This window comes from Patella vulgata, chromosome 2 (assembly GCF_932274485.2).
Source record: "Patella vulgata chromosome 2, xgPatVulg1.2, whole genome shotgun sequence".
In the NCBI taxonomy this organism is placed as follows: domain Eukaryota; kingdom Metazoa; phylum Mollusca; class Gastropoda; family Patellidae; genus Patella; species Patella vulgata.
This window is the reverse complement of record NC_065880.2, coordinates 48,639,152-48,655,679: the sequence shown is the minus strand read 5'-3', so window position 1 is coordinate 48,655,679 and position 16,528 is coordinate 48,639,152. Positions and strand designations below refer to the sequence as shown.

At 33.2% G+C, this 16,528-nt stretch overlaps 1 protein-coding gene across 1 annotated transcript in view; it reads left to right on the top strand.

The window, feature by feature from the left end:
* The first annotated feature begins 3,464 nt into the window (after nt 1-3,464).
* The window catches only part of LOC126812404 (protein mono-ADP-ribosyltransferase PARP4), a 62,725-nt gene continuing 49,661 nt past the window's right edge, over nt 3,465-16,528 (top strand). Inside the window, exons 1-13 of the mRNA XM_050538780.2 lie at nt 3,465-4,039; nt 4,844-4,986; nt 5,455-5,580; nt 6,402-6,542; nt 7,824-7,961; nt 8,277-8,453; nt 8,738-8,904; nt 11,542-11,679; nt 12,036-12,134; nt 12,730-12,913; nt 13,296-13,455; nt 13,756-13,886; nt 16,218-16,445. Of these exons, the coding sequence (XP_050394737.1) occupies nt 3,712-4,039; nt 4,844-4,986; nt 5,455-5,580; nt 6,402-6,542; nt 7,824-7,961; nt 8,277-8,453; nt 8,738-8,904; nt 11,542-11,679; nt 12,036-12,134; nt 12,730-12,913; nt 13,296-13,455; nt 13,756-13,886; nt 16,218-16,445 (2,160 nt within the window). The 5' untranslated portion in view covers nt 3,465-3,711. The remainder of the gene's footprint in view (nt 4,040-4,843; nt 4,987-5,454; nt 5,581-6,401; nt 6,543-7,823; nt 7,962-8,276; nt 8,454-8,737; nt 8,905-11,541; nt 11,680-12,035; nt 12,135-12,729; nt 12,914-13,295; nt 13,456-13,755; nt 13,887-16,217; nt 16,446-16,528) is intronic.

Here is a 16,528-nt window from a genome sequence, read left to right as displayed (position 1 = left end):
ACAAAAACAGACCGAAATCGGAACTTGACAGGGATTCATCATTAATTCAACGAATTCAAGAATCTCAACAACTTATTAAGGAACTCTTCTGCTCTGCTCTCTATATATATTTTTAAAGAGTAAGTTGTTCTTCTATTTTTGATTTCAATAGTCTATGTACAAGCTACATTGATGATTTAATTTAATCCCTGTGCGCCCCTCATTTTAAGTTAATCACATCGCGCCTTAGTAAGCAAAATTGACAATATTTTTCATCAGAAATGACGACTGATTATTGTTATTTATAATATACTGCCTCATCCAACTACAATTAAGCATATAATCCTACCTGAAACAGGTATAAATCATCATATTTAAAATCAAGGCGTTAAGCTGTTACTAGGAACGCCATTTTTAAACGGGAGATGTATGATGGTGTGTGTCAGATAAAAACAACGCTTCATTAATTTAAACGCAAATATTTGGAGTTAGGCGATAGTTATGCCAAAATATTGGCCTCTGTAAGTTTAATTAGTCATAATAATGTAAAATTATCTTTTTTTTAAGATGTTACATGCATTAATAAAGCACATCAATATATCTCCACGTTTATAGCTACGTTCTCGTAGCTAGATTCGACTCTATAGTGTATCTCAACATATAAGGAATGATATGTTTTATGAGATATCGATTATGGATAATCGATTCACAAATCACATTTACAGCAAAAATTAGCCAAAGCAGTTTTACTTAAACATACATTATGCAAGAGCTAAACCTGTCTATTGCAGTTCTTTCTTTAGGCCTGAAATGTTATCTAAATTATTAATTAGACATTAATTAACTTATCCAGACCATAATCAACTCTAGATGGCATTGCTAGCCTGCAATCTTAAGTGGATCGTGAGCCGATTTACTGCATAACTTTCCTTCTCGATTAAACGATTAAATGGATAATCGAGACTATGTTGTTTATCGTACTGACTTTAGTAATGATGACCGAGGCTAGGCAGAAATTTCATTCGCTTAGTTCTCGGTTCATAGTGGATCAATTTGAATGAAATTTTCAGCAAATTGCCTTTACGTTATCTAGTTTTTAATTATTATAGTGAGAACTGCTAACTCGTTATCGAATCTCCCATAATGTATCTTTAATTATTGTATTTAACACATGAAGATTTATCAAATTGATTATGCAGATCTTCTGACAATTCGAATTCCAAAATGACCCGAAATGCATGAGGTTATTTAATTTTTTTTTAAATTTCACGTTAATACATGTATAATCATTATGAATATGGACATTTCTAATAGGGAATTGCAGTCTACAGCACATTTAGGACTGGCAACTGATACATGTACAACTTGTTTTTATTTCATATATGACCTAAAAGTACAAAATTTGGTATAGTCACTGAGTTTTAAGTTTTTAGCCTGAACCCTTTGTTTCGTGTACTACCTGCTTTCATTTCTAATAGGGAATTCCAGTCTACAGCACATTTAGGACTGGCAACTGATACATGTACAACTTGTTTTTATTTCATATATGACCTAAAAGTACTTAAATAAATGACACAAAATTTGGTATAGTCACTGAGTTTTAAGTTTTTAGCCTGAACCCTTTGTTTCGTGTACTACCTGCTTTCATTTGCGTTGAAGACGGTTGTACCGCTTGGAATCCCAATATTAAATTGTTATGACAATTTTTGGGGCCGTGACTTCAGGATAAAGAAAACTTTTTTTTATGTTTTTCTTTCGAGAACCGATTTGAATACTGTCTCAAGACCCACGTGATAATCAAAATGGATTAAGTGACTGAAACCGATTTATTTTTTGTAAAAAAGCCTATAATATAGTTCTATCTTCTATAGCAGCCGTAAACAAAAACTATCATATTTTTATTCATAATACAGTGATTGATTATTGTTATTTATTCAATTTCCCGCTACACCCAACTACAATTAATGTAGCAATATTGTTATTAACTTATAAAAGCCAACCACGTCCAGCCTTTGAACAGAGTTAAAACATGATTATAGTCATCTGCAAATTACTGGATCTTACTAACCTACACATTTTTCAAGTACAACATTTGAAAACTCTAATTTTTTAATTGCTAGACGACCAAAATAAACTTTTTAACTATGATATTATGAATGCCAGTTTCCGGCTATTTCATGATCTTGACGCTGTGGGAAGTGGAGGGCTAAAAGGCAAGAGACCTTTCTTGAACTTACTTTCAAAATTAGATTTTTTAAAGATAGTTTGTTTGGTTTGTCATAACGTTAAGGCACAAACCCCCACTTATATCCATTCCAATAATAGTATAATATAGGCTTTATATTATGTTGCACATGTATGTACATGTAGAGAAGTTACTTCCTTTATTAGAACTATTGGTCACTTGTAACAAATAATTCATACATATTCATATTTAAATCAAGCTACATGCCGTGTTTTTTACATACCAAAATTTACATTATGCCTGTTTTTACAGATTAGCAAGTCAGATTTTCTAACAAGTAAATTTTAGTTTTACATGTATAGTCATTAATTTATCAATGGACTCGATATACATTCTTATAAATGATTATTTATAGATAAAGGATAGATTTCAAAAGTAAATCAGAATATTTTTTTAATCATAATTTCATCATTTAATATAATGATTTATTATAATATTTTATTAAACTTAGTGCCAGAACCCGGTAGGAATATCTGCTCTATGGTGCTTTTACAATGATGCAATATGAGAATGGAAATAGATTTAAGAACAAAAATCCAAAGTAAAAAAAAAAAAAATAACATATATTAAAAGACATGTAAAAGTATTTAGAGAAATTGAAAAAAGGCTTAAAAATGTTAAGAGCAAAGCAAAATGATAATCAATTAAAAAAGCTTTAATAGATAACACTGTTTTAAGATCCTTTTTAAAAATGCTGAATCTTGGACAAGTTTTTGTGGTGAGTGATAATTCATTCCAAAGTTTAGGAGCTTCCACTGTTCACCAAATAGAAATCTGGATTTTGGAATGTTAATTAAGTGTTGATTTATGGAACGTAGTTGACATGAAGGTTCTTACTTTGTTAAAAGATCAGGTAGATAGACTGGTAATACTGGACAATGTAAGGATGAATATACCGGCCTAATGGGTATGTCAGACAGAGAACCTAAAGTCAATTCATTAAGGAATTCTATAGAGCCAGAGAAGCTGCTTTACAGCTTTTTGATAAAATTCCGTTTGTTTTGGATTTAAATTTTGGATTCTGTTTATAATATATATAGTAGTCATTGATTTAGTTCCATTTCCTTAGGTTATTTTCGGGGGGGGAGGGGGGTGTTGGATGGCCTAATGGTTAGCACATGCGCGCTGCACTGTATCATACGGTCTGTCATTGAGTCAACTGGCAGGGTTTCGATTCCCTGGTTGTACATGACAAGGAGTAGGGTCGCCTGTCCAACCTCGTGGGTTTTCTCCGGGTCCTCCAGCATCCTCCCACTGCTAAAGACCCCTACATGCAAGCGAATTATTGAAATAGAATTAAACCATGTGTTAGTCCCAAAATTACCTAGTTTGTGTTGAGTGGAGGTTAAACCCTCTCTCTCTCTCTCTCTCTCTCTCTCTCTCTCTCTCTCATATGTTATTTTCAATTATCTATTAAGATCTTTATAAAGAAATTTTTTTATTTTTACAGATTTAATCCTCCCTCAAAAATCTGAACAAGATTTATAATGCCAATATTTGATGGAATTCAGATTGCTTTGGATTTGAATTTTAATGTGGGATTCAAAAAGAAAACAGAAATAAAAAAGGCAGTGACTAACCATGGTGGAATTATTTCTTATATTGTTACGAGGAAGTGCAACTATGTAGTGGTTAGTGATACTGAAAAAATTGACATTTCCTCAAAGTGTAGAAATGCTTTAAAGTATGGTATCCCCGTTGTTTCATTGGAATTTATCTGGGAATCAATTGAAGCGGGTAAAGTACTCAACCCAGAAAAGTTTATTGTTGGTAGAAAAAGCAAGGATGCAGACTTTAAGTGTGGAAAGATTTCTTGTAAGTCTTGTATTACTATTTGTAATTTATTTAACACTTCTACTAAATGTACTATTATAAATGGCTATTATAAATATATAGTTTGATAAGAGCAGACATGCATTCACACGCCATATCTTGGTCAGGAGCAGCTATTGTTGTGGAGTTACTGCACTTGACTACTAAATGGGCAGGTAACCACGTTGGCGCATTGAGCTATTCGCAGGCTCGCTAACTAGGAGGTCTTGGGCTCACTCCCTGTGTTGACCTATAAAGTTTCTTGAGATTTTCCGTCACAGTTTACTCTTGTCTGTGGTGCAGGAGGGAGGGCCTGGCAAAGTCATGGTATGAAAAACTGAGGTCCTATGTACACATTCTTTTGCATGTAAAAGAACCCTTGACAATTGGAATTTGAGCAATATTTCCCTCATAGCAGTCAGTATGGCATATGCCCTTCTTCATTACCTCAGTCGGTTCACTAAATGGTTGGGGTTTTAGTGATGAAAGAAATAAGATGGTAAACCAAGGTCTTGCGTAGGCTTACACATAACAAGCATCCCTGGAGAGTTGAAATTTCAAGTCACATATGTGATAAACCATACAAGATAAAGAAATTACAATGTCTTATTGTCAAAATAACTGGTGCATTGTATATTGATGGACTATTTAAACACTATATATATTTCATTCCTTTCCTTATTGATTGTAGCATGACAGATGGATTAATATTTCTTCTTTTAAAATAGGTAGATCTATTGTCTATCAGAATCTGTCTTGATTGTGCAGTATTTGTAAAATTTTAATTTCAATGGGTTTGTTTTCTAGCTGCATCTACAAGTCTAAAAAAGGAGAAAAAGAAAAGAAAGATATTCAATATTTCTATTGGTAAAGTCTGGAAATATAATGATGTTGATTCTCCCACTTTTGATGAGGATTCATATGAAGTTGCCAAATACTCAGTATTTTTGGTAAGAATTTATTATTTCTCAAACAAAGATACAGAGCTGGAAAAAGTATTTGAACCTGGAAATATAGTTCCCAGTTCTCGGTCCATATCTTGCAAAATGTGAGCATGACAACCGCTTCTTTTCTTGAGAGATGGGTGTGGCACATGTAGACTTTTGATGTCATTTCTTGGATTCTTGGAATAAATATTATTACATGTCCAAATGCTGTGTGTTGTTCAGAATAAATTTTTACAAGATAGCTCTCCTAAAGAGGACATATCTATAAGTTGAGTTCAGTAAAGTGGTTTTAAATAACTTGTTGCAGTTCGAGACAATCTACCTGTCAAATTATAATTGACTTACTTAATTCTTAGTACTGGTACATTTCTAATTAGCAAATCGTCATTACACATATGTTTATCAACAGATAAATATATACCGGCACTTCTACATATATATAATGTACGACTTTGAATCAATTTCTTTTAGCTTACAGACTCAAAGACACAATCACAGAACTTTTCTGTTGTTGAACTTCATGTACAGACAGCTAATAAAGATGATGTATGCCAATACAGAATATTTACCCATGCTGGCAAACTCCAGGGCAAAGAGGTATTCAACATATCTTTGTTAATGCTGAATGACATTTATCCGTTTTTGGACTGATATTCCTTTTAAAAGATTCAACTTTCACAATAATGTAGTTTTCAAGGGATTGAATATCTCTCAAATGATGCTCAGAGGCTTAAATTGATGCATAGTTGTGTTTTGATGTTTTCACCTATGTTTCTCATTTAGATTTAGTCAGAGTCTGTCACATTAAATTCCTGATGCGCCATTTGTATTTTCGCTAAAATATCAAATTGTTCATGGCTTATACACACTGAATATGTACTCAGATTGATTATTTGACATTTAGTTAAGAAAACAAAATAAAAATATCAATGCTAGATCATCTCTCGGCTCGGATTCAATCAGATTTAAACTAGGCCCATCAGGTTTCTCTGCAACCAATAAAAGATCATGCCGTCTTGTTACGCTCGAGCAGTGTAGATTGATGAAATTTCGATTCCACATATCTTTGTAAATACTGAACAGACGTGAACCATTTCTGTTAGAGATTCATCTTTCTCAAGGGATTCATATTGCTTAAAATTAGAAATTTGAAAAAATTAGTACAAATTTGAAAAATTAGTACAAATTTGAAAAAAATTAGTACAAATTTGAAAAAAATTAGTACAAATTTGAAAAAAATTAGTACAAATTTGAAAAAAATTAGTACAAATTTGAAAAAGTTAGTACAAATTTGAAAAAATTAGAAAACTTTCATATTCAATTTCGAATCTATTATTATTCATGATATTTCGGGCTATACATGTATATATTTTTGTTTAAAATCCTTTGACATAATATTATTATCTTTCTGTTTATAGGAAAAGGAATGTCGGTTTTGCAAGACCTGTGATGAAGCTCTTCAACTTTATCAATATCTTTATGATGGCTTAATAAACAAGAAATACATTCACAAACAGGATGATATACCAAGGGATATTGGTTCACCAAAAGTACAGAAGGTAAATGTAGAAACTGTTACCTTTTCATGTATGGTAATAATCGTGCTCAACACTGACAAACTATCTTGGTTAATAGTAAATGAATATCAGTTCGAAATCCATGGAGCTATTTTATGTCATTTCTAGTGCTGTTATCATTGACTAACTGTGTATCAATACGAAAAACAACGAATAGATTAATATTACAGTGGACTCTGTCAATTCCAACATCGTACGTGATTGATACAATATGCCGGATTAAACAGCATGTCGGAATACTCAATTGCCTCAATACCTGAAGTATTATTGTACCTTCGAATACCAGAAGTATTATTATAATGTACCCTCGAATATCCAGAACTTAAAGTATGGTAACACTTTCTGTACATTCAAAAGTTTATTACATTATATCAAACAATTGCATAACAAGTCACAATAACATAACAATACATGTACATAACAATTTACTTTCAATACATATAATCATCTAATGTTGATTGTTTTTGGTTCTAATGATCGAATGCTATCAATCAACCTAGTTTTGCAAGTGGTATATCGTCTTCTTCCTCGTCATAAGATACACTAACCTGAATAAATAGCACTTGACTGACAGGTTGTTTTTGTCCATGGCCTTAAACCACTCGTCCGTCATTCTGTTGATGTCTTCAAACTTAGTGTTCGAATAAAATCCTTTCTTACTGCTGTTAAAGTTATCAGCAAACTTCTGTTTGAATGTTGGATACTGTAGTATGGCCAATTGAATACTTAACGGATAATTCCTATGTGGAACTTTTTCAAAATCTACTAAAATTTGCTGCTTGACATCCAATGTCAAATCCGTACGTGTACGCTTTGCAGAACACAATATTATAATGATAGTGATTATAAGAGATTATAAAATTATCATGGTAATCAACAAAGACTGACACATGTTTTATGCTCACAGATAATTGATTGGGGATTACTTGTCGGTAACACCCACTGATTGAAGGCCGGATTATCCAATATTAATGGAACGCAAATCGTGTGACGGGACCGCTGATTGATGTCGTAATTCGGAATATTCAGAATCCAGACTACTCAAAACGTTTTTGGTTGAAGTAATAAGGAAATAAATCAGGACATGAAAAGGATGACGGATTTCACAGAATGCCACTATAGTTTATGTTATCCATAAAAATACAAAGTTTTCTGGCATAATGATTAACTTATAGTTGTTTTTCTTGGCTCATGTGAGAGAAACAAAAACTTTGCTGTGGAGTGTGGACACTATGAAAGCTATCATAAATATTGTTATTTTAGATTATAGCCTACAGAAAGACACAGTCGGAACATGTTGGTTTTGAGGTAGAACAACTTGTGAACCATGTATGGCAAGAAGCTACAGGACATATAGAAGATGTACTATCATCCAGTATAGCAGATCTTCAACTATCACAAGTAAATATTTATTTTTAAAGGTTTTTTTTCTTGTGTTTTAATTATTTCTGGTGAAGTATAATCTGGTGGTCACCTGCAGAGCTAGTAAGAAAAGTGTGTTTAGATGATATGGTATGAAATACGTAGTTCATTGTACAAATTGGTAGTGCACATAAAGAGGAGATTAGACTGAGAAGCCAATGTCTGCAAAAAATTAGAAATAACCAAAATTGTCTTAGCCTCAGTGAGATAACCCCATTCTACTCCAAAGTGTCTCACCAATGGTTTTTACTTCTAATATGTATAGAATTAGAATCAATCATTGCTTTTCTTCAGATTGACAAAGCAGATGCCATTTTAGTAGAAATAAAAGATGAATTGAATAAGACAGCAGATACCAATAAACTACAGACTTTACTTCAAGATTTTTATTCTGCTCTACCTCACCTGATGGAAGGAAAGGACACTAAACCTGATAGAAGATGGTTGTCTAATAAACAAGATCTATGTCAGGTAATCTCATACTCTTTTAACTAACTAAAATATATTTCATTCCATTTATTTACTAGTAGTTAAAAATTGTTCAATGGTTTCTAAACCAGAAACTCTTTTTACATTATTGCTCTGAAAAACTCCAATTGAAGTATAGACTGGTGTATATATATGTTGTTAATAAATTGTGTTTTATGGATATTCCCTAAAATATTAAAGAAATTTGATTGAAAATATATAGTTTTGATTATTTATTTGTTTGTATTATATTTCTGTTGTTATATACATGTATTATTTTACTGTAGTTGTTGCGTGATATGTTATCTGTCAACGAAGCCACTAACTGGAGTACAAACAGTTCTCCTGAAGCCAAATATAAAGCTTTACGATGCTATATACAACATATTGATCCAGGAAAAAACTATGTACAGTTTCAAGACATTAGAAAGAAAGTTTTAACCTCCTTGGATAGGTAAGTTTATATATATATATACAGTAGATATATCCAGCAATGTTAGCCTGATGTATGTAATAACTAATGTCGTTGCTTGGGGAATATTATATATCATTCATTATGCTTTCTTTTGGTCCCCAACCGTATCACTGAGATCTGATCTTGCTAGCACTGTAAAGGGATTCTTCCACTTATCACCTGTACTTTCAAGTAAGGAGTTAATTCGTCACAGTCTTTTGATTATATTTAAACTAATTTATAAAGTAATTGTACCCCACCTGTCGAAGAAAGCGGGGGACTATTCAAATGGGTTGGTTTGTCTGTCCGTCCGCCCGTCACACTTTTTGGGTCACAATAAATCTCCTGCTAATTGAACTAGAATGTTCAAACTTGGTGTAGGCGTTTATTAGGTCGATGCCTTGATGCAGTTCGATATAGATATATCCAGCAATGTTAGCCTGATGTATGTAATAACTAATGTCGTTGCTTGGGGAATATTATATATCATTCATTATGCTTTCTTTTGGTCCCCAACCGTATCACTGAGATTTGATCTTGCTAGCACTGTAAAGGGATTCTTCCACTTATCACCTGTACTTTCAAGTAAGGAGTTAATTCGTCACAGTCTTTTGATTATATTTAAACTAATTTATAAAGTAATTGTACCCCACCTGTCGAAGAAAGCGGGGGACTATTCAAATGGGTTGGTTTGTCTGTCCATCTGTCCGTCCGCCCGTCACACTTTTTGGGTCACAATAAATCTCCTGCTAATTGAACTAAAATGTTCAAACTTGGTGTAGGCGTTTATTAGGTCGATGCCTTGATGCAGTTCGAAGATGAGCTTTTTCTGCTTAGGGTAAACAGAGATAATCAATTTGATTGGTTGATGCTTTGGGACATGATAACTTTAGTTCTGATTAAGTGAGAGTGATCAAACTTGGTGTATAGTTTCATTACATCAATACCTTGACTAAGTTCGATAATGAACATTTTCTGCTCAGGGTAAACAGAGTGATAAGCTATTTGATTTGTCGAGACTTTGGAACACTATAACTCTCTTTCTAATTGAGCAACAATGTTCACACTTGGTGTAGGTGTTTATTAGGTGAATGCCTTGTTGGAATTCGAAGATGAGAATTTTCTGCTAAGGGTAAGCAGAGATAAGCAATTTGATTGGTTGAGACTTTGGAAGACAATAACTTTAGTTCTAATTAAGTGAGAGTGATGAAACTTGATGTATAGTTTGATAATGAGCATTTTCTGTTTAATGTAAGCAAAGCAATAAGCAATTTGATTGGTTGAGACTTTGAAACACAATAACACTCCTTCTAATAGAGGTAGAATGTTCAAACTCAATCTGATTAAAACACAGATCCTATTTCGTTTTGCTTTTATAGTTTAAAATTTTGTTTTACTTGTTTTTACTACACTAGGATCTGGAAGAGTTGTTCTCATTGATGTGTTCTGAATGATAGGAGCTATTAGCCAATGAAACGGTCTGTTTCGGCGAGCTTTAGGCGTGTTTTGCACAGAACTGTGGGTAATCCACTAGTAACATCAATGCTGATTGGTTAATCAAATGTCTGACATCATAGGGTCAAAAGCCGCTCATATGACCTCTAACGCGACCTATCACTACTACCGGTCAGATCTTCATGTAGTGTAGGCCATCAAAAGTATAAAAAAATGAAACAAAATGTAGATCTGTGTTTTAATCAGATTGGTTCAAACTTGGTGTAGGTGTACATTAGGTGAATACCTTGATGGAGTTCGATGATGAACATTGTCTGCTTACGGTAAGCAGAGATAAGCAATCTGATTGGTTGGTGCTTTGGGACAAGATAACTTTGGTTATAATGACGTGAGAGTGATGAAACTCCAAGTATATTCATTATATTTTCTACTTAGGCTAAGGAGCGATAAGCAATTTAATTGGTTAAGACTTTGGAAAATAACAAGTCTGCTTTTAATTGAGTTAAAATGATTAAACTTGATGTTGATGTTCATTAGGTGAATGTCTTGACTGAGTTCAATGATTAACATTTCCCGCTGAAGCTAAGCCGAGCTAAGCAATTTCTTTTACTTTGATTCTATCTGATAGAGAGTGATGAAACTTAGTGTATAGTTGATAATCAGTTTGATTGCTTGATACTTTTGAAAAAGATAAACGTGCAGTTAATTAATATGTGTCATCTATTTATTTCGGGATTTCAGCGGGGAACATCAGCCTCACTGTTAACTTGTTTACATCAAGCCTGCCTCACATATTGTGATTTTACTTATGATACGGCAGCCTTACTAATCAACTTCTTCTGTGCATCAGTTTCAAACTCCCCCAGTGATAGTCCACATGTTGCAATGAAACATCATACACTACAATTGTTTATGATCAGCTATGAAACAATTGAAAATAATTGAAAATCTTTAAAAAGCTGCAACAAACTGCAATTGTCTATGATACGCTAAAATATTGTATTTTGGCCAAAATCATATCACAGACAGCCTTTTTCTTGGGCTATCACAGGTTATCATTGTGTATCATAATGAAAATCGCAGTGTGTGAGGCTGGCTTACACACTAGTAGCTTTTCAGCTATAACACGTAAGCAGTAGAAAACATCAAGGGCTACTGTTCCATTGTTTTGAAATATTTCAGTGACACTAAAGTAGAAGTTAAGAAGATCTATACCATTCAGCGCCCAATAGAAGAGAGTAATTTTACTCATGATTTGTGTCCTAAAAAACTTCTCTTTCACTCATCTAGGGTAGAGAACTTTGTAGGTCTATTATCAAGGTAATTATCAGTTATAATTTATTGTAAAAAAGACTTCATAAAACTAAAGGCAATATTTAGAATACTTAACTGGGTTTTTTTTATAATATCAAAATTTTATGTTTTTCTTTTGAAAAATTCTACTTCTGTTCAGTTAAACGAAAAGGGGCATATATTTCAATATGCTAATAACAGATAGATAATAATGAGAGCACCTTGAATCAAATTTTGAAAACTTTATGGATATCTCCATTCAAACCTTTATTAAATTAATGATTTGTGTGCATGACCTCTCAGAACTACTAATTGTTATTTGGAAAGGTAAGAATAAGACAAACATCTTTTTACCCATTTCTGTATAAATTTTTTATTTTCAGAGGTCTGTTACTACCAAAAGTTGTTGTTGACGATTATGGTGGAAAAAGAACAGATGCTGGATTATTAGGAAGTGGAATCTATTTCGCCAGTTCAGCTAGGTTAGAAATATTTTATTACATTTGTTCAAATTACAAAGGAAGAAAAATAGAAACAAATGACATGGAGATTAAATCACATAGATAATAAAACAGTTACATAACATCCATCTGATAATTTAAATACCTTTCTGAAGCTACCAAATATATACAAGCAATTCCCTTATGTAAAAGGATTTTTATAATTGTTTAGACTTTTTTCTAAATCTTAAAAATCGACATTTCAATATTTGCTTTTTATTAAATGACGATCAATGTCTTATAAATATTGTCAATGCAAGGAAATATTTATTAGTTAACAGTATATGTGTGAGCTGCTCATACAATTACGTTATTTTATAGATGGTCATCATTAGGGGATCCACCATATATTTGCTACAATTTATTAAAGTGAGCCAAAGGCTTCCAAGTAGTGTATTTAGTTCTGTGTATAAGTATTTGTCTTTTTAATATATCTTAATACAATGTGTATAATGTATTTATTTTCCAGTAAAAGTGCTAGATATTCTACTGCTAGTAAAAGTGTGGGATCAAGACTTATGTTGATATGTGAAGTAATATATCTTAATACAATGTGTATAATGTATTTATTTTCCAGTAAAAGTGCTAGATATTCTACTGCTAGTAAAAGTGTGGGATCAAGACTTATGTTGATATGTGAAGTAGCTTTAGGTAGAACATGTCCATTTTATAAATCTGATCCCGACTTAAAACAGCCACCTGATGGTTATGGCAGTGTTCATGGTGAAAAAAGAAATGTGGATAATGGTTCACAATTTATGGTAAAGGATCGTTTCCATTTGTATTTGAAATGATGATGTGATTTAATGATAGTATACCGCCATGTCTTTGACATATATGTATGGAAAACAAGTATTGTTTACAGCTGAATTCCATAAAGTTTTGACATACAAATATCATCAAATATCAGATGCACAAATGTCAAAAGAAACAAGCTTTTAATTCAGACAGATGGAGCATATATCACAAATTTAGTCTTGTGCTTTTTAATTACACAAAATATTTCTGATATTCTACTAGCATAGAACTTGTTAAAACATCCCGAAGTAGACATGATTTTTAACTTTTTACTAGAAGTTACCATTTAATGTGATTAACACATATGGTCAATATTTGTTTTTATATATTGTTTTATTTATACAGGATGATGAATATGTTATATATAATATAAAACAACAACGTATAAAGTATCTGGTAGAATTTCAACTGCCAGGTGATACTCCTAATTACAACTCTTTAATGAACGCCGAAGACAATCTAGAGGAAGAAATAAAGGAGACAATAACGAAGATTGATGATATAGGTACAGTCTATTTATAGTTTTTGATCACCATTTTAGGGATTTTGAATCCCTTGCACACTCAGATATTATGATGGTTGAATCTCTAAATGGAACATCCGTCCAAAAATGGTTCAGTTCTTTTAAGTATTTACCAAAACATTATGAATGAATTGAAAATTTGGCAATGTCCAACAGGAATTAAATGGGCAGCAAAAATCCATGTCGCATTAAAAAAAACCCATGATGTTTTCATAATCTTCTTCACAGTGATTGAAAGCATCTTCATGGTTTTTATAATTCTGTTTTGTTTTTTGTTTTTAGAGTTATCCGATATACAAGATATAAAAAATCCTTTAGATAAGGTTAAAGCTGGATTGATATCTACTACAGATCAACCAGTGGATTTAAAATCAGTTCATATCAGAGCTAAATTACTAGATTTAGCTGTCCAGGTAATTATGTAGCCTGCTGAAAAGCAAAAATAACGATTGCAGAGTTTCATTATTGTAAATGACCTAAAGGAACAAATATTTGTCAAAAAATAAATGCAGCAACAATGTTGTTGAAACAAAAATATGACATGAAATAAAAACATAGTAATTAGCACAGCGAATGACAAAATGTAATGAAATGAGGTTTAACATCCTACTGTTCTGCTCCGACTCGCTAATGAAGACAGAGTTATGCCATGCAGTGTGCTATGAGTGAAATTTTGCTCGGACAACGGCACTATTGCCAAGGGATCTTTTACGTACACGGGAAATTGGTTTTTTGTCCCATCTGAATGACTAGACAGCTGTCCTTGTCAGGACCTCCGTCCTGCACCACTGACAAGGGGAAACCACGACGGAAAATCCTGATGAACTTTCTCAGCCAACACCGAGATCGAACCTACAACCCCTAGACTAGCAAGCCAGCATCTTACTCACTTAGCCACCATGGCTCCCGCAGCGAACAACAATCCTCGGGCAGCACATTCTTAGTGACTGCTTTTGGTCTACTACTTTGAACAAAATTCTGTTTTCTATCAAGAAAGTAGAAGAATACAAGATGCCTGACATACACTGCTTTTTGTTTCACAGTTTAAGTATATTTGATGTGTATTGTGCTGTTATTTTTTTGTGGGCATCGATCAATCAAAATGAGTTAGAAGAATTTGCAGTCTTAGTAAATTCTTAGACTATCATGATAGAGATCTTCATTAAATGACAGCTGTACAGTGGACTCTGTCACATCCGACATCGTACGGGATCGTTACAATAATTCGGATCACACAGCGTTTCGGAATACCGAGCTCTATCCAAAACCGGAAATAGTGTAACTTCGAAAACCGGAAGTATTTTTATATTGTAGCTTCGAATCACCAGAATGCTATTCCCTTTATAAATGATAAACTTTTCTGTACTTTCAAAATTTTATTACATTAAATAATTAACAATAACAATGCACGCGTACAATATATTCATAAAATCATTTACATGTAATATCAATGGATGCGTACAATATATTTATAAATATCAATGCATGTAATCGTTTAAAGTAGTTTGCTTAAGATTACCGGAAGCATATCGTAAGGCGAAGTCCTGGACAACATCTTCTAACAAATGAATTGTTGCGATCATCTTTTTGTCCTTAATATGTGCGAAGTGTTTAATGTCGTTGAGCATGCGTAGGCATTTTGAATAGGTCAAGTCTGTCGTTAATGTATATTCTTCTTCGTCCCCGTCTTCAGTCAATTGTCCACTTGTCTACTCTGTTACGTGTTCATTTATAATCTGTCGTTCTATGTCCAGTTTTTCAAGCCAATCAGAGTAAATGGCACCTGTTATCCACGCTTTGCAATTGGCCGACCAATTGACTGGCAGGTTGATCTTGTCCACTCCCTTAAAACATCTCGGGTTCATTGCTTTACCAATCAAAGTAATCAACACAGACCGCCGCTTGCGAGTTTTAATCTCACCGATAATTGATTGGTGATTGCTTGTTAATCTTTTATGGCTTCACACCCATTGAGTTTTAATCTCACCGATAATTGGATGCTTCACACCCACCGTTTGAAATACAGATTATATGGTGTCGATTCAATGGAAATTATGTGACGGGACGGCTGATTGATTTCGGAATCCGGAACAGGCAGAATTCGGATTTACCAGCGATTTTTTGGCTGAAGTAATAAGGAAATAAATAGGGACATGAAAATCATGTCGGATGTCACAGCAAACCGGAGTGATCAGAGATCGGATGTCACAGAGTCTACTGTATTTAGTGAAAAATTGAAAGTAGCATAATGTTGATTATTACTAGATATATTTGAGAGATTTACATATTAGCTTGGAATGTATTGGTCAATTTGGTACTGTGTAATCCTATTAAAAACAGTCCCATACTTCATAATTTAATACATTAGTGTTAAAATAAATGCCAAACAGGGCCGTATGTAGGATTTTAAAAGTGGGGGTGCAGCAGAGTGGTGGGGCGCCATAGCCTCCACGTATGTGATATAAGAAAGTTTCGATCAGGGCAAACGAACCCATTGGCGTGTGGGTGCCCTTAAAACCGATCGACTGATCAGTGCCTTAAGAACATCACTGTGTGATCATAATCAAGTGTATTATTTTATAATTGAAAGATTGTCAAATAATTTAGTGCACCCCCACTAAATACAGCCCTGATGCCAAAATGTAAAGAAAAAACCTGTTTACATTGAAAGTTTCAGCACTAAATAGTTAGTCATTTGGAATTCATCACCAAAATTGTTGACTGTTTTAATGGTTGATTTCTAGGTGACAGTTTTACAAGAATATTACAATAGTAGTACAGATAGCTCTCTAGAAGCAAAATATGTATTTCCATTAGATGATATGGCTGCTGTTTGTGGTTTTGAAGCTTTTATTAATGGTAAACATATTATTGGGGAAGTAAAAGAGAAGGAAACGGCTAGGAAAGAATATAAACAAGCTATAAGTGAAGGTCACGGAGCTTATTTAATGGACAGGGATGAAGAAACCCCAGTAAGAATTTATTTTCTTTTACAACCCAGGTGTAATTGTTAAACTTACATAGCTATGTAGTATGACTGTTAAAGATAAACAAC